This window comes from Mustelus asterias, chromosome 4 (assembly GCF_964213995.1).
Source record: "Mustelus asterias chromosome 4, sMusAst1.hap1.1, whole genome shotgun sequence".
In the NCBI taxonomy this organism is placed as follows: Eukaryota; Metazoa; Chordata; class Chondrichthyes; order Carcharhiniformes; family Triakidae; genus Mustelus; species Mustelus asterias.
In genome coordinates this window covers 9,770,534-9,792,146 of record NC_135804.1, presented here as the reverse complement: position 1 = coordinate 9,792,146, position 21,613 = coordinate 9,770,534, and the positions used below count along the sequence as shown (strand labels likewise).

The 21,613-nt window shown below is 47.6% G+C and overlaps 1 protein-coding gene across 2 annotated transcripts in view; it reads right to left on the bottom strand.

Annotated features, from left to right (window-relative positions):
* The window catches only part of LOC144492481 (hypoxanthine-guanine phosphoribosyltransferase-like), a 60,301-nt gene that overhangs the window by 3,279 nt on the left and 35,409 nt on the right, over positions 1 to 21,613 (bottom strand). The window contains exons 6-9 of one of the 2 annotated variants that reach the window (XM_078210550.1): positions 21,090 to 21,172; positions 18,728 to 18,774; positions 14,848 to 14,924; positions 3,551 to 3,677 (exon numbers count right to left, since the gene is read on the bottom strand). In XM_078210550.1, coding sequence (XP_078066676.1) covers positions 3,551 to 3,677; positions 14,848 to 14,924; positions 18,728 to 18,774; positions 21,090 to 21,172 — 334 coding nt within the window. Of the gene's footprint in view, positions 1 to 3,550; positions 3,678 to 6,831; positions 8,490 to 14,847; positions 14,925 to 18,727; positions 18,775 to 21,089; positions 21,173 to 21,613 lie in introns of those variants that run through there. The other variant, XM_078210551.1, reaches the window with a different exon arrangement.

Here is a 21,613-nt window from a genome sequence, read left to right as displayed (position 1 = left end):
AGACTCCTGATCAGCCACACTTGATGCAGAGAGGCACTCCTCAAGCTGGAAGCCTCTGGCGACAGGCTAGCAGCCTGTTCCAGGAAAAACCTCACTGTGGGGCCAGATGAAACTCTGCCTTGTGTCGGAAGAGAAAAAAACAACAATACAGTTCCAAGACAGGCTGGGATGTGACTTAGAGACAGCGTACTCATTGCCCTTGTTCTTCTAGGTAGTAAAGGTCATGGGTCTGTAAGGTGCTACCAAAGATGCCTTGGTGAGTTGCTGCACTGGGACAATTGCTTGGTTTTGTCCATGGGGATGTCTAACATGCTCTCTGTCAAAATGGATCTGGTTGATTTGATTTATTGTCACATGTATTAGTATACAGTGAAAAGTATTGTTCCTTGCGCACTACACAAATAAAGCATACTGCTCATAGAGAAGGAAAGGAGAGGGTGCAGAGTGTAGTGTTACAGTCATAGCTATGGTGTAGCGAAAGATCAACTTAATGTGAGGTAGATCCATTCAAAAGTCTGATGGCAGCAGGTAAGAAGCTGTTCTCAAGTCGATTGGTACGTGACCTCAGACTTTTGTATGTTTTTCCCCATGGAAGAAGGTGGGAGAGAGAATGTCCGGGGTGCTTGATTATGCTGGCTGTTTTTCAGAGGTAGAGGGGAGTGTAGACAGTGTCAATGGATGAGAGGTGTCACCATCAGTAGCCATTTGCTATAGCTGTCTTGGGATTTCAATGTGATTTCAGGTGTTTCATTGGAGAAAGCATTTATCAATCTTTCTCAAAGTACTGTCCTGCTGATTCAGAAACTACAATGCAGGAGCTGAACAGTCCTGACCCAAGCTATTTGACAGACATGCAGCTAATGTGCTTCCAAAGTCATCCCACAATCAATGTCCAATGGTGGACACCATTCAGGTGAGTGTGCAGTCCAGGTAGCATCTAATGCTGAATGGATACAGTTTGACTTAGAAAGCTGTTGTATCTGTTCCCAAACCAGTGATCAATCCTTGCTTGCAGGAAACAACTGATAGAAGGATTGAAGTATTTACTTGGCATGTACATTGATGCCGGGGTAGAAGTGATGCTGAGAATACATTCCAACCCAATTTTAAATAGATTATACTTTGCAATAGTTCCAGCTCATCTTAAACATGCTGCTTTAATTGGTGTTTCCTGTTTAACCATTTTTTTCAACTTTGCACTGTAAAGGCTGCTCACTGAGTTACATTAAGAGACAAGTATACACGGTCAGACTGCATCATTACCCTGCAGTCTAAGCTTACAATTATCCAGTGTCACCCCTTTTGATTTGATTTGTCACATGTCTCAGTATACAGTGAAAAGTATTGTTTCATGTGCGCTATACAGACAAAGCATACTGTTCATGTGGTACATAGGGGAGAAGGAAAGAAGGAAGCAGGACATTGCAGTTACAGATAGGGTGAAGAGAAAGATCAGTTTATTCATGCCACAAGTAGGCTTACATTAACACTGCAATTAAGTTAATGCAATTAAAGCGTAATACACAATAGGACCATTCAAAAGTCTGATGGCAGCGGGGAAGAAGTTGTTTTTGAATCGGTTGGTACGTGTTTTCAGACTCTTTCATCTTTTCCCCGATGGAAGAAGGTGGAAGAGTATGTCAGGGGCAGGTGGGGTCCTTGATTATGCTGACTGCTTTTCCGAGGCAGCGGGAAGTGTAGACAGAGTCAATGGACGAGAGGCTGGTTTGCGTGATGAACTGGGCTACGTTCACGACCCTTTGTAGTTTTATGCTGTTTTGATCAGAGCAGGAGCCATACCAAGCTGTGATAATCTGGATAGGATGCTGTCTAATGGTGCATCTTACAGAATTTCTGTAAACATTGGTGAGAGTCGCAGTAGACATGCCAAATTTCCTAAGCCTCCTGAGAAAATAGAGGCTTTCTTAGCATTGGCGTGGAGGGACCAGGACAGATTGTTGGTGATCTGAACAACTATAAACTTGAAGCTCTCTACCATCTCCATTTAATTAGCTCTGACAAAGGTCATCCAGACTTGAAACGTTGACTCTATTCTCTCTCCACAGATGCTGTCAGATCTGCTGAGATTTTCCAGCATTTTCTGTATTTGTTCCACTTAATCACCATTGATGTAGACAGGGGCAAGTCCTCCAGTACATTTCCTGATGTTGATGACTATCTCCTTCATTTACTGAAATTGAGGGACAGATCATCATTGGCACCATTTCACTTTCTTTCCTATACACTCTCGTCATTGTTTGAGATTGACCCACTACAGTGGTGTCATCAGTAAACCTGAAAACGGAATTGGAGTGGAATTTGGCCACGCAGTCATAGGTGTATAAGGGAGTAGAGTAAGGGGATGAGGACACAGCCTTGTGGGGCACCAGTGTTGAGCATGATCGTGGAGGTGGTGTTGTTGCCTATCCTTACTGCTTGTGGTCTGTGGGTTAGGAAGTTCAGGATCCAGTCACAGAGGGAGGAGCCGAGCCCCAGGCCAGAGAGTTTGGAGATGCTTTTTGTTGGAATAATGGTGTTGAAGGCTGAGCTGTAATCAATAAACAGGAATCAGACATAAATGTCCTTGTTCTCCAGGTGTTCCAGGGGTGAGTGTAGGGCCGGGGAGATGGCGTCTGCTGTGGACTTGTTACAGCGATAGATGAACTGTAGTGGATCCAGGCAGTCTGGAGTTGATTTGCGCCATAGCTAACCGTTCGAAGCACTTCATAATGATGGATGTCAGAGCCACCGGGCAGTAGTCATTAAGACATGCTGCCTGGCTTTTCTTTGGTACTGGGATGATGGTCATTGTCTTGAAGCAGACAGGAACTTCACGGTGTGAGGAGAGGTTAAAGATGTCTGTGAATACCCCCGCCAGCTGCTCCGCGCAGAATCTATGTGCTTGTCTGGAGACCCTATCCGGGCACCTCGAGATTATTCCCCGAATGCAATTGCTCCATGCTGCCACCACCCCCCCCCACCTCTGGAGAATTCCTTCTCCACTCCCTCCTCCCACCCGTAACTTCCAGCTGGGTTTATTAGATTGGAAGCACGTTCCCTTACAAGATTCTCCATCCCGCCGCAGGAACAGAGGTCAGAGCCCAACTACAGGACAACGTGATCGGCGCAGGCTTGGAGGGCCGATGGGGCCTGTTCCTGCGCTGTACTGTTCTTTGTACAGGATTCCAACTGCCTCCCCAACAGAGAGCAGCTCACTAACTACACAGAGACTATCAATCTAAGCCCCATTCCATAATCGGCAGGATTATCCAAAGCTTGTGTCGAAGGGTGTTGACACTCATTAGATGCACCATTAGACAGCATCCTATCCATCCTTTAAGAGGTCACCTCCAGGGTGATTCTGACACAGGTCAGAAACACGTTAAACATCAGCACCATGTGCAGAGTCCCCCCTTCCTCCCCCTCATTTTTAAACTATGACTACATTTATCATTAACCTCACTTTGGATAAAAGTGTCAATATTCCTTCTCCAATTCTTTGTTCCCTTCCTGAGCATTAACGCACGACACACACGTTTGCTCTACTTGCCTGAAATATCCACAACTTTAACTGCCGAAGCACGTGGAAAACTCTTCCTTAGAATTTCGGCAATACGGACCTCGCCACTGGTCTGTGCCGACAAGGCTCTTCGGATCGTGATGGCAAGTGCAAGTCTCTGGGAGTGAAAGAACAGCCAGTTAACATTCAGCGCTGCCCAGAGATTCTGTCCACAGAACATACACTGAGCAAATATGGACACAATACTTTTATATGCGATCTCACTAATGCTTTGTACAGTAGCAGCAATACTTCACTACTTTTGTATACTGTTCCTTTCGCAATGAATGCCAAGAATCCATGGGCGAGGTTACAGAAATAGGGAGGTGGATGCGGGAAGAATTTGAACAAAAGGGTGAGAATTTAAAAACTGAGATGTTGTCAGGGTGGAACCAATGAGAGTTAACAAGCAAAAGGGTGATGGATCAGGAGGACGTTCTGTGAGTTGGATATAGGCAGCAAAGATTTGGTGAGCTTTAAGTTTAGTCAGGGTGGAAGATGGGAAACCACCCAAGAGAGCACCGGTCAAATCAGAGGGTAAAATAAACCTGGATGCGGGTTTGAGCAGATGAGCAGAAACAGGGGCGTGATACACTCAAATCTAAAAATATCAGACATGATAAATGAAGAGAAAAAAATGCAAGTCACTTAAATGCCAGTGATCATTCCTCAGTATCTTTAAACACAGGATGAGTCAGTTTTTGGAGAACAACAGATTGCTGGATACAGACTGACAGCTGCAGATGTTGTCCATGTTCCCCAGTCTCATTCCCTCTTTTTCCACAGGCTTTGCAGGGGAAAGAGTTGCAGCAGGAAAACCCTCCCTCCCTCTCTCTCTCTCTCTCTGCCCCACACACTCCTGCAGTCTCCCATTAACCTTCACCCCCCTCCCCTCTCCATCCACCATTTCCTTCTTCCAGCTCACCACCATCGCTCTCCCAAGGGCAACTGGGGATGGGCAACTAATGCTGGCCCAGACAGTGACGCTCATGTCCCACGAATGAATAAAACATTACCTCCTCATCTCCTTACCCCCCAGACCTTAACCTTCCCCCCCGCCACGCCGTGCCCCCTCTCCCGCCACGCCGTGCCCCCTCTCCCCCCCCCCTGCCCCCTCCCCCCTGCCCCCTCCACCCTGCCCCCTCCCCCCTGCCCCCTCCACCCATGCCCCCTCCCCCCTGCCCCCTCCACCCATGCCCCCTCCCCCGTGCCCCCTCCCCTCCCCTCCCCCCCCCGTGCCCCCTCCCCCCACACTCAGTGCCCCCCCCCTCAGTGCCCCCTCTCCCCCCCTCAGTGCCCCCTCCCCCCTCACTCAGTGCCCCCTTCCCCCCTCACTCAGTGCCCCCTCCCCCCCTCACTCAGTGCCCCCTCCCCCCCTCACTCAGTGCCCCCTCCCCCCCTCACTCAGTGCCCCCTCTCCCCCCCCACTCAGTGCCCCCTCCCCCCTCACTCAGTGCCCCCTCTCCCCCCCCACTCAGTGCCCCCTCTCCCCCCCCACTCAGTGCCCCCTCTCCCCCCCCACTCAGTGCCCCCTCTCCCCCCCCACTCAGTGCCCCCTCTCCCCCCCCACTCAGTGCCCCCTCTCCCCCCCCACTCAGTGCCCCCTCTCCCCCCCCACTCAGTGCCCCCTCTCCCCCCCCACTCAGTGCCCCCTCTCCCCCCCCCACTCAGTGCCCCTTCTCCCCCCCCACTCAGTGCCCCCTCACCCCTCACTCAGTGCCCCCTCCCCCCCCACTCAGTGCCCCCTCCCCCCCCACTCAGTGCCCCCTCCCCCCCCACTCAGTGCCCCCTCCCCCCCACTCAGTGCCCCCTCCCCACCTCACTCAGTGCCCCCTCCCCACCTCACTCAGTGCCCCCTCCCCACCTCACTCAGTGCCCCCTCCCCCCCTCACTCAGTGCCCCCTCACTCAGTCCCCCCTCCCACTCCGTGCCCGTGCCCCCGGGCTGAGGGTCTCACTCACCCTCGCGCTGCCGCTCAGCGCCCTGAGCCGGGAGGTCGGATCCATGGCGGCGCGACATTATGACGTCAGTGCGGGGCGGTCGCGCAATTATGACGTTGTTGCGGGGCATGCGTCGCGCGACTGTGACATCAATGCGACTCGGCGCGGGCATTCAGGCGTCACTGAGCCCGAACTCGCTCCCGGGCGCCGCCAGGCGTCCAGGGTGGGAACTGCGCCCAGTCTTCAATTTCCCTCAGAACAGCAACAATTGAAGTTTTCAAGTTTATTTATTAGTGTCACAAGTAGGCTTACATTAACACGGCAACGAAGTTACTGTGAAATTCCCCTGGTTGATACACTCCAGTGCCTGTCCGGGTACACTGAAGGAGAACTTAGCATGGCCAATGCACCTAACCAGCACCTCTTTCAGCCTATGGGAGGAAACCGGAGCACCCGAAGGAAACCCACGCAGACACGGGGAGAACATGCAAACTCCACACAGACAGTGACCCGAACCAGGAATCAAACCCAGGTCCCTGGCGCTGTGATGCAGCAGGGCTAACCACTCTGCCGCCGTGCTGCTCCATTTACCTACCATTTGACACTTGGGAGAACATCATGACATTGAATCATAAAAACCCTACAGTGCAGGATGAGGCCATTCGGCCCATTGAGCTTGCAGTAATAATAATCCCACCCAGGCCCTAGCCCCTTACCCTGTTTGTCCCACTGACACCAAAAGGCAACTGAACATGGTCAATGAACCTAACCTGCACATCTTTGGAGGAAACCCATGCAGACACGGGGAGAACATGCAAACTCCACACCATCCCCCCCCACCCCCCACTGTTCAGATCCTTTGCCAATCTTTACCGAAGGTAGTCATGATGTGGAGATGCCGGCGTTGGACTGGGGTGAACACAGTAAGAAGTTTAACAACACCAGGTTAAAGTCCAACAGGTTTATTTGGTAGCAAATACCATTAGCTTTTGGAGCGCTAAGCTAATGTATTTGCTACCAAATAAACCTGTTGGACTTTATCCTGGCGTTGTTAAAACTCTTACAATCTTTACCGAAACCAGAGGGGTGCAGGCCACATTCAATACCCCTCCAGTTTCCCTCTTCCTCGCAGCACTTTGGGTGCATCTACACTACATGGACTGCGAAGTCCTGTGAAAGAATAAAAAGAAATACAGTGGGCAGTGTGCAACTCAATAGCTTGCAACATTGGAGTGACCAGGAGCAACACCACAGATAGTTAGTCAGTGGCTACAATAATAAGACTGATTATTTATAAAGCAGTGTTTTGCAGACAGTACCACACACCAAATACTCAAAGACCCTTTATAGGCAGGAAGGTGAGACGCTCAAGATAATTTATTCTGCCATGTTGCTTTACTGCTGGTGCATATACATATATGTACACTCAAATAGATTTAAAGGATACATCAATAACCAGCGAAGACTAGGCAGATGTCAAAAAGGCAAACGTACTTTCAAAAATAAATCCTACACCATGCACTCAATCCTAAGATGTCTTTCTTGTTCTTCTACTTGTAATGCTCATAGGACAAAGCTCAACGAGTGCATCCGCTCACATAACCTTAACTAAAACTTGGGTGGGAAGCCAATCTGATGATGGTACACAGATCATGCTAATGCAGTTTACACGCTCAGCAAACAGTAGCCATAGTAAAAAGTCACATATAAATCGAGTAAACCCATTAAACTCAGATGGGTAAGAAAAGAATGGGGTGGAATTTCTGCCAGAGGTGGTCTGGTGTCTCCTGATTTGTCGTGGCTCCTATTTTCCATCAAGTGATGGCAAAACTGCTGGAGCACTGAGAAGAATCCACCCCAATCTCGCTTACTGGAAGCTCTGCTCCCAATTGTGTTCACCTTGTCCTCACTCATTCAATCTACACATCCTTGCCATTTCACTACTGGGGGGGGGGGGTCCCTGCGAGGGGCAGGCAACGGCCTACATTAACCTTGATCTGGTTATTAGGAATGTCTGTAACCACAGCACGGTGGTAGGATTGGGATGAGCATCTTTGCACGGGGAACTGACAACGAGGGAGCGAAGAGGATGGCCACTTTACAGATTGAAAACTTGTCAAAATAGACTGATCAGAGATATCTAGACTGGACATCATAACTGGTCAGGGAAGCAATATAGTCCTGTCGTTAAGCAGTGACTCATCACACGCTTGGCTTCGATTTATTCTCTTCTCAACTGATCTCAATGCATTCGCTATTTCACCCCTCATTTTAGCCCCTGAAAAATCTATATTTGAACCCGTCCTACAGGGTGGTAGCATTCATTGGTATTTTCAATGAAGCAGCAAGCCATTTTGAAATTAGCAAGGAGGTGGCAACACTAAACGAGAAGCGACTGGCCCTCTCACTTGGTAATAACACCCACGCCCCTTCCCCCCCACACACAACATCATCCCCTCAAGCCTTGGAACAGGTGGAACGGGCGACTTGGCAAATGGAAACCAGCTCAAGGACACAGCTGTGCCTCACTGCCACGGCCGTTTCCACCAAAGCCAATTGTAGGAGTTAGGCTGTTGCCTCTCCCAAGTATCCACCAGTGTCCAGCGCGAAACACAAAACTGAACGGACGCTGCAGCTAGATTCAGACGCCGAGTTGCACACATTAACAAAACATCTGAATACAAAAATATTTTCTTTGCTCTCAATCTTTCCAGGAGGGCAAATTAAAATTTTACAGCACATTTCAAATATAAAAATTTAAGCCATTTCCCTCGGACAGGATACAAAAATAGTAAATAATCTGGCTTATTTGCAGCTATGTACATTTCGAGATGGAGCCTTTTACACACGTTCTATTGACGTTATAAATAGATTAATCGGGAGGACACGGATCCGGTCCTCGCCAGAATCTTCAAGTTATTGCAAGCCAGTCCTTTGGGTCTTCATACTTTATATTTCTGTCTGCCTTTTTCACTGATCACACAGATATGCTTCGAGATAAAAGAGAAAGAAAAAAGATTCAATGATAACAGCACAGCTTTGTTACTTTAGCAAGTTAAAACCAACTTCTTAAAAAGAGTTCAGTGGAATTGTAAGAGAGTGCATAATGTTTCCAATATCAATGAAATGTAAAAAGCTCCGAATTTATATAGCACCTTTTGTGACCTCCACACATCCCCAAATTGCTTTACAGCCGAAGTGTGATTGTTGTTGTCGTGAATGCAGCCGCCAATCTGGGCACAGTAAGCTCCCACAAACAGCAATGTAATAATATTACACTGATATTAGTGAAGGGATGAATGTTGGCCCAGGGCACAAGGAAGAAGACACGTGCTCCTTTTCAAATAGTGCTGTGACAGCTTTTAGAAAGACCATAAAACCATAAGATGTAGGAGCAGAATTAGGCCATTCGGCCCATTGAGTCTGCTCCGCCATTTAATCAAGACTGATATGATTCTCATCCCCATTCTCCTGCTTTCTCCCCATAATCCTTGATCCCCTTATTGATCAAAAATCTATCTGTCTCTGTCTTAAAGACACTCACTGACCTGGCCTCCACAGCCCTCTCCGGCAATGAGTTCCACAGATTCACCACCCTCTGGCTGAAGAAATTTCTCCTCATCTCTGTTTTAAAGGAGCGTCCCTTCACTCTGAGGTTGTGCCCTTGAGTTCTAGTCTCTCCCACGAGTGGAAACATCCTCTCTACATCCACTCTATCTAACCGGCACAGTGGTTAGCATTGCTGCCTCACAGCGCCAGGGTCCCAGGTTCAATTCCAGCCTCAAGTGACTGTCTATGTGGAGTTTGCACATTCTCCCCGTATCTGCGTGGGTTTCCTCCGGATGCTCCGGTTTCCTCACACACTCCAAAGATGTGCGGGTTAGGTGGATTGGCTATGCGAAATTGACCCGAGTATCAGGGGGATTAGCTGGGGTAAAATGTGTGGGGTTACAGAAATGGGGCCTTGGTGGGATTGTGGTCGGTACAGACTCGATGGGCCAAATGGCCTCCTTCGGTACAGTAGGGATTCTATGATACTAAGCCTCTCAGTATTCTGCAAGTTTCAATTAGGACCCCCTCATCCTTCTAAGCTCCATCGAATACAGACCCAGACTCCTCAACCACTCCTCATATGGCAAACCCTTCATTCCTGGGATCATTCTTGTGAACCTCCTCTGGACCCCTCCAAGGCCAACACATCCTTCCTTAGCTAAGGGACCCAAAGCTGCTCACAATATTCCAAATGGGGTCTGACCAGAGCCTTATACAACTTCAGCAGTACATCCCGGTCTTGTATTCTAGCCCTCTAGAAATGAATGCTAGCACTCTGCTCCCAAGCCAGTGATCAATTCTTGTTTTACATTTCATCATGTTGGCATAAATGAAGGCATTTAGCCCTCACTTTCATTGTGTTATCCGGGGCTACAGAAATATTGTCCCACATCCTTCCTCTGTAAAAGGTATCGACCCATATCTATTCCAGTAACAGCCCTCCAGTAGCTCACCCACATGCCAATTCTTCATCTGTCAGATTAATAGTGTTGATGTAGAGATGATTTTATGGTGGTGTGATGATACTGTGCCTTTAAGGAATGTATTTGTCATGTTTTTTGTGCGGGATCTGTTGTAGCAGTTTGTTTTTATTATTGGAAATGTTCTGTCTGTGTACAGCAGCACAGGGTTGTTGCTGCAGCATAATTGATCTTAATTGCTACAAAGTTTGCTTTAATCTGAACTAATGCAAGGCTCTGGCTAAAAGCAAATTACTGCAGATACTGGAATCTGAAACCAAAAGGGAAAATGCTGAAAAAACTCAGTAGGTCTGGCAGCATCTGTAAGGATCTCTCTTTTCTCTCCTTACAGATGCTGCCAGAACTGCTGAGATTTTCCAGCATTTTCTCTTTTGGTAATGCAAGGTTCTGTTATTTTGTGTTTTCCCCTGGGATATTGCAGTGCAGGGCTTTATTAGGTTGACTGACAGATGTGGTCATATGATTGGGTGAAGCTAGGCTTTCAGAGAGATCTCAAGGGGGTCTGCTTTTTGGGATGTTCAGAGAGAGGTCACTTTCGTTCTATCTCTTGCGCCATTTCAAGTGGAAACTAGAATCTGCCAAGAAATAAGTCTCTTTCTCTGAGATTTTACTGTTTGGGGGCGGAGCTTTCTCTGCGTTGCTGCATGAAAATTAGAAGACACGCCTCTGTCTGGATCACTCTCCATAAGTGTCAAAAGTTTTTTTAAAAGTTTATTTATTATTGTCACAAGTACTCTTACATTAACATTGCAATGAAGTTACTGTGAAAATCCCCTAGTCGCCGCACTCTGCCGCCTGTTCGGGAGAATTTAGCATGGCCAATCCACCTAACCAGACTGTGGGAGGAAACCAGAGCACCTGGAGGAAACCCAGGCAGACACGAGGACAGCGTGGCAGACTCTGCACAGACCGTGACCCGAGGCCGGAGTCGAACCCGGGTCTCTGGCGCTGTGAGGCAGCAGTGCTAACCACTGTGCCACCGTGTGCCCTGAAAGGCTGGAAATCAAGTACCTATGGTAAACATTTTTGGTTTCTGTGCTAACTGGTTCTAAAGAAGGGATTCATGTCGATGTGGGGGGTACTGCTAAATTGGAACATTAGAGATAGCTAGCTGTTAAGAATTATACTTTGTCATGTTTTAATTGGTAAAAGTTATGCTAATTCTTTCAGTTATATTCTTAAATAAAGTTTGTTTTGATAATTGTACAATTTTGTCTTTTAAAAAGCATTTAGACAGTTACATGGGTAAGATAGGTATAGAGGGATATGGGCCAAATGCGGGGCAATTGGGACTTGCTTAGGGATTTAAAACAAAAGGGCGGCATGGACAAGTTGGGCCGAAGGGCCTGTTTCCATGCTGTAAACCTCTATGACTCTTTGACTCTAAAGCTTCCTAGTGGGTCACCTGAATCATACCTGGAGTGAAACAGCTTGTGCTCACCCGAATGCCAAAATCAAATCTCAAAGTTAGGGTCGAGGCTAAATTCATAAAATACCTTGGAGTTTCTGATCTGCTCATTCGTGGAAGGGTTGGGGGGGTGGGGGGGGGGGGGGGGGGGGGGGGGGGAGCAGTGTTGAGTATATGCTACAATCCAATCCCATCTCAACCAACATCCATCCAGGAGTGTTTTGAAGTTGGTTTCATCGAGTAGCAATCAGGACAGACACTCCTCATCAAATACCACAGAAACTTAATGCAACATATATTTATAAAACACCAGTAATATAACAGGAAAGGTCCTGTTATATTACTGCATTGATCATTACAAAACATCATCCTGAGCCAAATAAGGAGATATCGCAGGTCAGATGACCAAAGGTTGGTGGAAGAGGTAGATGTTAGGAGTATTTTATAGGAGGATAGTAACATAGAGGTCGAGAGGTGTGGGGAGGATATCCTGGAACTCTGGGGTCAAGGAAACTGCAAGCACAGTCACCAATGTGGAATGACTGAAATTGGTGATTCTCAAGAGACCAGAATTCGAGTCCAGAGACGCAAGGGTTTGGGGGCTGGAGATTACAGAGATAGGGAGGGATTTGAAAACAAGAATGAGACTTTTAAAATCAAGATATTGCTCGATTGGAAGCCAATGTAGGGCAGCGAGCATGGGGTCGGCCAGCGCGGGGGTCGGCCAGCGCGGGGGAGTCGGCCAGCGCGGGGGTCGGCCAGCGCGGCAATGAGAGGGAAACAGGACTCAGCTGAGTTAAGACAGGAGCAAGAGAATTTTGAGTGACCTCAGACTTACAAAGGGTGGAGTGTGGGAGACCTGCAGCCAGGAATGTTGAGTCTAGAGGTAACTAAATCAATCATTTTTCTAGAAGCAAGACCAAAAGACAACTTAGCACACACCACGCCGCGTGTTTAGACTTAGTGTCCATTTTGCGCCACAACCTGTGACATGTTCCTCCCAAGATAATCACTAAAAATTACCACAGGGAGATGCTGAGGTGAATAATAGAGATATGTTTAAAGGGGAAGCTTCATAAACACGAGAGAGAAAGGAACAGGAGGATATATTGATGGGGATGGATGAAGTGGGGGTGGAAAGAGGAGGCTCATATGGAGCACAAACACCAGAACGGATGTGTTGGGACGAATGGCCTCCTCTTGTGCTGTGAACCGCTGAACAATCCTCAGTAATAGGTTTTTTTTTCTTTATTCTTGCATGGGATGTGGGTGTCACTGGAAAGGCCAGCATGTGTTGTCCATCCTTCTTGCTCCCTCAGAACTGCAATGGATTCTGTGCTCGAGAGCCTAGAGTGGGATTTGAACTCTCAGCAGCCTTCTGGCTCTAAGGCAGAAGTGCTCCCACTGAGCCCCAGAAAGTGAAGTGACAATTTTTTTTTTTAGTTCTTTTGTGGGGTGTGTGTATGCGTGCGTGCGTGCGCTTGTGCATGTTGCTGGCAAGGCCAGCATTTGTTGCCCATCCTTATTTCCCTTGAACTGAGAGGCTTGCTTGGCCAATTCAAAGGGCAGCTACAAGTAAACCACATTGCTGGCGTCACATGTAGGCCAGACCAAGTAACGATGGCAGATTTCCTTCCCTGAAGGACATTAGTGAACCAGATGGGTTGTTTTTTTTTTTTACACCAATTAAAGATAGTTTCATGGTCAACTAACTTTATATTCCAGATTTATTAATTGAATTTAAATTCCACCAGCTGATTTGGTGGGATTTGAACACTCGTTCTTGAGCATTAGGCTGGGCCGACTGGATTACTAATACAGTGACGTTATCATTACACCAGAAGCTGATCTTGCGCATTCGCCTGGGCCTCTGAGTTGCTAGTCCAGTGACATTAGCATTACGCCACCATCTCCCCCGAATAATTAGAAATATCTATGGGAAGGAGAATGAAAATGTGTCGAGTAATGGTGACTCATCCATCTCCTGCAGGAACCAGATTTGTATCAGCCCCAGGCAGGCGCCAATGAAGACTGCTGGATATCTGTGACACCCAATCCCCACCTCTACCTCTCTTCCCCCCAGCTTACACCCTCCCCAGCTGGGACTCTCCGACAACTCGCCACCCCACGGCGAGGTTGATTCAGGGAGAAGCAAATGAAAGTACGCTCAGTCGCATCGAGTCAAAGCCAGAAACAGGCAGCAGCAGATGTGTAATCACAGGACAAGCACTGGATTGCAATGATGGCCGTGACTTGGAAGCTGCCTTAAAACCAATTGCAACCTCCAGCCAGCAGAGGCCCCTGTTCCCAGCATGGGGGAAAGAGTGGAGCAGAGCAATGAATGGTTTGCCCTCTCCGAACAATTAGAACAGGTAAAGGTTCGCATGCCAATTGCCCCCGAGGGCAAACTTCCCCTGGTCAATTGCCCTGCCTGGGAACTATCTGAAAGTGTAATTTTAATCACAAACTTCTCACCGTTCCAACGTTACCCAGTTAAAAGTTAGAGTTAAAACCTCTTCTAACTTCTAGGTAATGATTGCACAGATACAGATGACCCCCCCCCCCCCATCTGCTACAGTACATCTCCTCCTCTCTTGGACCTTATTACTACTGCCCAGAGGCAAGAAGGCCATCCCCCGCCCCCCAATCCCCCTTTTTCTTTTACAGCAGTATATACTGCGGACAAGGTGAGTTAAAAGTGCGGCCAAGTTTAAAGAAACTTGCTAGGTCAGCGAGAAGGTAAATTTGTGAGGTAGGTGGGTAGGATTTGGTTGGGGAGGGGAAGGGGGTCAGGTCAGGCTTTGGGGGTGGGGTGGTGGTCCGGTTGGCCCTTGCGGGGGAAGGGGATTGGGTTAAGCCTTGCCTCCTCCCCCACCGAGACAAGAGCCCCCCCCCCCCCATCACATCTGGCACCCCCGCCCCCAACCTGACCCTGTCCCCTTCCCTCAGGGCCTGATCCAACAGCGCTCTCCAAGGCCCGATCGACTCTATCCCTGAGGCCTGACCCAACCCCCCTCCCCCCGCAAGGGTCAACCTGACCACCACCACCCCACCCCCAAAGCCTGACCTGACCCCCTTCCCCTGCCCAACCAAATCCTACCCACCTACCTCACAAATTTATCTTCTCGTTGACCTAGCAAGTTTCTTTCAACTTGGCTGCACTTTTAACTCACCTGGTCCACAGTATAGACTGCTGTAAAAGAAAAGGGGGGAGTGGGGGGCGGGGGATGGCCTTCTTGCCTCTGACTGAGCTGCCCTCGATGCTAGGCCCCAAGGACACATTGGACTGCCCGGTCTGAGTAAAACACAGGAGCAGAGCGACTATCTGACTCTGATTGCCTCTCCGAGGAGGTTCAGGCCCCAAGAGTTCCCAAGTTGCAAACAGAAGTTGCAGCACTGCATACTTACATTCAAATCCCGAAAATATTCATTGTAGTCCAGGGCGTATCCCACCACAAATTTATCTGGGATTTCAAATCCTACAACTGAAAAAAGAACAAGTAGTTCAAGTGTTAGCACTATCGCCATCATTATGTTTCACATCACAAATGGGACTTCCCTCAACTCTACCCTCAGCCCATTTGATCTCACCTTTTCAGAATGCTTGCTCTACCATCTCCCTAGTGCAGCATCTAACCGGATGATAAAGTTATCCAATGTCTTGGCTTGAACTGCTGTCTACAGAATTGCGCAGGTGAAGAAGGCTATCCAGTTCTTGATGCCTTGTGCTAGTTCTTTAATGGAGCCATCCAGTTTTGCCCACTTCTGCATCCCTCTCTTTCCGCATCGCGCTGCTTTATTACACATTTTTATTTGTTCATGGGATGCTGGCATCGCTGGCTAGGCCAGCATTTATTGCCCACCCCTAATTGCCCTCAAGGCGGCAACCTGTTGCAATCATATGGTATGGGTACACCCACAGTGCTATTGGGAAGGTAGTTCCAGGGTTTTGACCCATGAACAGTGAAGGAACGGAGATATATTTCCAAGTTAGGATTGTCTGAGACTTGGACGGAGGCTTTCAAGCGGTGGCCTTTTAGTCACAATGAAGTAACACTACAATGAAGTTACTGTGAAAATTCCCCAGTCGCTACACTCCAACGCCTGTTCGGTTACGCTGAAGAAAGAATTTAGCATCGTCAATGCACCTAACCAGCACGTCTTTCGGACTGTGGGAGGAAACCGGAGCACCGGGAGGAAATCCACGCAGACACAGGGAGAACATGCAGATTCCACACAGACAGTGACCCAAGCCGGGAATCGAACCCAAGTCCCTAGTGCTGTGAGACAGCAGTGCTAACCACTGTGCCAGCATACTGCTCCTAAATAGGACTGATTGGATTACACCAAGAAGAGAGACATTTGACTCGATGGACCAAATGGCCTCCTTCTTTGCCATAATGACTATGACCCTGTGACAGCTGTGATATTCTAGAAAGCACAAAATCAAGTTGAGTAAAAGTGAGGGGTGGGTAGGCTTCAGCCCTCATCACATATTTTTATTTATTTCATGAGATATCGGTGTCATTGGTAAATCCAGCATCAGTTGTCCATCGCCCATTGCCCTAAAACATAAGTGGTGGTTGAACCCTCAGTGCTGTTGGGGAGGGAGTCCCAGTATTTTGGCCCAGTGACGGTGAAGGAATGAGAATTCCAAGTCAGGAAGTTGTGTGGTTTTTAGGGGGAAAACGAGCAGCGATGGGGTCCCCATGCATTTATAGAGTCATAGCGGTTTACAGCATGGAAATAGGCCCTTCGGCCCAACTTGTCCATGTCATCCGTTTTTAAAAACCCCTAAGCTAGTCCCAATTGCCCACATTTGGCCCATATCCCTCAATACCCATCTTACCCATGTAACTATCTAAATGCTTTTTAAAAGACAAGATTGTACCCGCCTCTACTACCACCTCTGGCAGCTTGTTCCAGACACTCACAACCCTCTGTGTGAAAACATTGCCTCTCTGGACCCTTTTGTATCTCTCCCCTCTCACTTAAACCTACGCCCTCTAGTTTTAGACTCCCCGACCTTTGGGAAAAGATATTGACTATCTAGCTGATCTATGCCCCTCATTATTTTATAGACCTCTATAAGGTCACCCCTCAGCCTCCTACGCTCCAGAGAAAAAAGTCCCAGTCTATCCAGCCTTTCCTTATAACTCAAACTATCAAGTCCCGGTGGCATCCTAGTAAATCTTTTCTGCACTCTTTCTAGTTTAATAATATTCTTTCTATACTAGGGTGACCTGAACTGTACACAGTTCAGGTCACCCAGTCTGGTCACACTTCTGCTCTTTGTCCTTCTAGAATCAGGTCCGGGGTTGGAAAGGTGCTGTCCAAGAAGATTTGGTGAGTTGCTGCATTGCATCTTATAGATGGTTCACACCGCTGCCACTGTGCATCAGTGGTGGAGGGATTGTCCATCAGGCAGCTTTGCCCTGGATGTGGTCGAGTTTCTTGAGTGTTGGAGCCAAACTCAACCAGAATGGCAACTGTACTGTTTTACGGCTGCAATCCAGCCAAACAGACAAGCAAGGCCACAGTTTTCAAGTCGGTTTAGGGAAGGATTACTGAAAATGCAATGCTGGTTCAATACTGTATCCCAGGAGACTGATTTAAAGTTAAGATAGCCAATTAGCAGAAATATTATGGACAAAATGCAGATGTTCTGCAAAACCCATACTCCAGCTCACCGAAATCCTATCACCGCCACCCCCGCCCCCCCCCCCCCTCCCTCCACATAAAGTAACCCCTTTTTAACAGGGTAAATATATGGGGTTACGGGGATAGGGCCTGGATGGGAGAGCTGTCGGTAGAGGTTTGATGGGCCGAATGGCCTCCTTCTGCACTGTAGGGATTCTATTTATTGTTTCTATTTCCTGCTCAGACAGCCTATACATCAAACTCAACTGTGCAATTAAATCTTTAGAGTCCAGACCCTCTGTCCATTTACCTCAAATCGCCTTTGAAAGCACTATCCCTATCCTAACTGTGTTGCAGATTTGAATTCCAATCCATGCATGAATGAATTTGCGCAAAAGCATTCTCTGATCATTCCCACACGCCTATCAAAGCTGCAGCGACAAACAGACGGTTTAAATCCAACATTGCTGTTTTGAAAGTCACCTCTAGACTCGAGTATTCCAATCCTCCCCTGTACAGCCTCCCATTTTCCACCCTAAGTACCCTGGAGCTTGGCCAGAACTCTGCTGTCAACATCCCAACTCGTACTAAGGCCTTTTCACTCCTCACCCCTCGCTGCTTCTCGCTGACCGACACTGGCTCTCAAGTCTGGTAATGACTCCAGTTTTAAAAGTTTCAAATCTCACCATGGCCTTGTCTCTCTCCCGCGCTGATGTGGAGATGTCGACATTGGACTGGGGTGGGCACAGTAAGAAGTCTCACAACACCAGGTTAAAATCCGACAGGTATCTCCACGTCTCTGTAACCTCTTCCATTTCCTCGACCCTCTGATCGCTCCACCTTCCTTTGATGGTTTCAACTGCTATGCCGTCGGTCACAGCAACTTCAGCTGCTGCTTCATAGCGCCAGGGACCCGGGTTCGATTCCTGGCTTGGGTTACTGTCTGTGTGGAGTCTGCACGTTCTCCCCCGTGTCTGCGTGGGTTTCCTTCGGTTGCTCCGGTTCCCTCCCACAGTCTGAAAGACGTGCTGGTTAGGTGAATTGGCCATGCTAAATTCTCCCTCGGTGTACCCAAACAGGCGCCGGAGTGTGGCGACTAGGGGATTTTCACAGTAACTTCATTGCAGTGTTAATGTAAGCCTACCTGTGACACCAATAAATAAACTTGAAACTTAAACCACTCAGCTGTTCTCCCCTAAATCTCTTAACCTCTTTTTTTCCTCTTTCTTTAAGATGCCCCTTAAAACCCACCTCGTCCATAAAGCCTTTGCCCCAATATCTCTTTTTGGTTTGGTGTCAAATTGTGATGCTCCTGTAAAGCATCTGGCATGTTTTACGACATTAAATGGTGCTATAAAAAAAATGCAGGTAATCGCTGTTTGTTCGTTCTGCTCAAGACCGAGTAGAACAGAGAGCGAGAGGGTTTTTACAGATCACAAACTTGAACACCTTGGCTCCAAAACTTATTTATCTAAGTGTGCCTTCCTCCAGTTAGTTGTCGTGCAAGTTGGCCGGGTTAGATATGGGCAGGAGACTTCATCCACTGGGCGTAACTGAAAACACCCAGTTAGTTCCACTGTGATAAAGGAGCACAGTGCTAAATGTTCTTTCTGGGACATTATTTAAATGAAAGGAGTGCGGTACTTACAGTCTGGCCTGTATCCGGAACTCCGAGGGGTCCTTTTCAACAACAAGCTGTGAATAGATTTAAAAGCTTTTTACTAGGCCATTTAACTGCAGAAACTGCATTGATTTACTAAACCAGCACAGTCAAACATTGACAAGCAAGATTTATTAGGATGCTACTGGGACTTGATGGTTTAAGTTATAAGGAGAGGCTGATTAGACTGGGACTTTTTTCACTAGAGCGTAGGAAGCTTAGGGGTGATCTTATCGAGGTCTATAAAATTATGAGGGGCATAGACAATCTAGATAATCAACATCTTTTCCCAAAGGTAGGGGAGTCTAAAACTAGAGGGCATAGGTTTAAGGTGAGAGGGGAGAGATACAAAAGTGTCCAGAGGGGCAATTTTTTCACGCAGAGGGTGGTGAGTGTCTTGAACAAGTTGTCACAGGTAGTAATAGAGGTAGGTACAATTTTGTGTTTTAAAAGCATTCAGACAGTTACATAGGTAAGGTGAGTACAGAAGGATATGGGCCAAACATGGGCAATTGGGACTAGCTTAATGATTTTTTTTTTAAAAAAGGGCGGCATGGACAAGTTGGGCCAAAGGGCCTGTTTCCATGCTGTAAACATCTATGACTCTATAACCTACCACTTAGAGAGAAAACCTTTGGGGAGACGGGAAGGGCAGAATATTCAAGGTCGCTACATTAAAATCCAATGGAATAGAAGAACACAGAATGGATTCCATGACCCAATGATGCATCACACCCTGCCTGTTTAGCTCAATCTGTTACATGCACTTCGAAGGTTGAGAGTTGATGTTCTACTTCAGAGATTTAACTTGGAATGCTGGTATTGTCATATGGATGAAACATTAAAATTGAGAAGGATGGGGGGAGGGGCAGCGAGAAAGACTTGCATTTTTGAGAGGTCTTGCATGACCTTTCAAAGGAAGTGATGGCCTAGTGGTATTATCGCTAGGCTATTAATCTAGAAACTCAGCTAATGTTCTGGGAACCCAGGTTTAAATCCCACCACGGCAGATGGTGGAATATGAATTCAACAAAAACAATCTGGAATTAAGAATCGACTGATGATCATGAAACCATTGTCGATTGTTGGAAAAACCCACCTGGTTCACTAATGTTCTTAAGGGAAGGAAATCTGCCGTCCTTACCTGGTCTGGCCTACATGTAACTCCAAAGCAAAGTGGTTGGCTATTAAATGCCCTCTGAAATGGTCTCGCAAGCCACTCAGTTACAGGGCAATTAGGAATGGGCAACAAATGCTGGCCCAGCTGGTGATTCCCACATCCCATGAAAGAATAAAAGCAAAATGAACTCAAGATATCTAAAAAGTGTGCAATACAACTCAAAACTACCTCATTGGCTGGAACGCAGCAGCCAATTTACTCACAGAAAGCTCCCACAAACAGTGACATGACAATGACCAGATGATCGGTTTTAGTGACATTCGGCGAGGGGGTAAGTGTTGCCCCTGACACTGGGGAGAACTCCCCTGCTCTTCTCTGAAATAGCGCTCAGATATTTTACACTCACCCAAGAGGACAACGGAACCCCAGAGAGAGCAGCAATCTCTCAGTAGCGCACTGGAACATCAACCTAGGTTTTAGTGCTCAAATCTCTGGAGTGCGTCTTGGACTTCAAATTGAAGGGGGAGCAATGGTGCAACCAACTGGACGACAGCAGAGACTTTGCAATTCTCATGGTCATATTCGAGAGCAGACAGGACAATCCCGGTGCGCCCTGGCCCACCACTCCCCTCCGAACCAATTTAACTGGTCACTTGCTGACAAGTGCGAATCTGCTGGTGACAGCAAATAAAACTGTGTGGACTCTCGCCTGACCCCCACTGACATTCATCATCTGCTTGACTGCAGGAGGTCACAGGGCGAGAGATTGCATTAACTTCAAAATGGCACTGTTGCTACTTCAGAATGTGTGGCTGTGGCTGGGAGTGTGTGCTGTTTACTGACGAGGCTGAGGGAAGACATGGTCTACTCACCTCAGAGGAACTCTGTAATGATTAAGCAAACAAGCCAGGCATAATAGAATAATTGGAAAGTCAGATACAGGTTATTGAACATCACAATACTGACACAGCATAATGCGCCCAAAGGCTTCCCTCGATGTTGTAATTTCCATAACTCTGGGGTATATTGTACAGTTCAGCAACCTGAAGAGCTTGACATGAGGATAATGCAGATTGGGAAGTCAAGACATCAGTATTTACGATAGCCACCTATCAACTTAACTGGATGACAAACTGTGCTGGGCCTAGGTGCACAGGAATCCCTGACATCCACTTCCATTACCCAAAAGCTCTGAGTCGGTGAGCTGGGGGGGGGGGAACCGTACCCTACCTTGCTACTTTGACCATTTGGGGCTTGTAGTTCTCCAGATGTGCAAGAAGTTTCCTCATTGTTCTGCCGGTTTCCACAATATCCTGGGGAAGAAAGCAAGATGGTACAGTGAATTAGTACTAAACTCCAGGATCCAATGAGTTGGGGGTTGCAGGTGGGCCGGGAACATTGCATTGGGGAGGAAATGGAAAACTTAAAGTATTTCATAAAATTATTACTGGGAATGCATACCAGTATATAAATGCCTGCATAAATCACCTTCCTCCCACTACAGACTACTTGGGACTAGAACATTGCAGGAGTAAGCCATTTGGAACTTTGAGCCTGTTCTGTGCCATTCAGTAAAGTCATGTCTCAACTCCACTTTCCTGTCTGCCCCACTTAATCCTTGGTTCCCTTGTCGATCAAAAATTTGACTTCCCATCACCACCCCCGCCATCTTTCTCCATAATATTTCATGGGTGTCAACCATCGTGGCTTCGTGGTAGCACTCTCACCCTGGAATTGACACAATGGTTAACAAT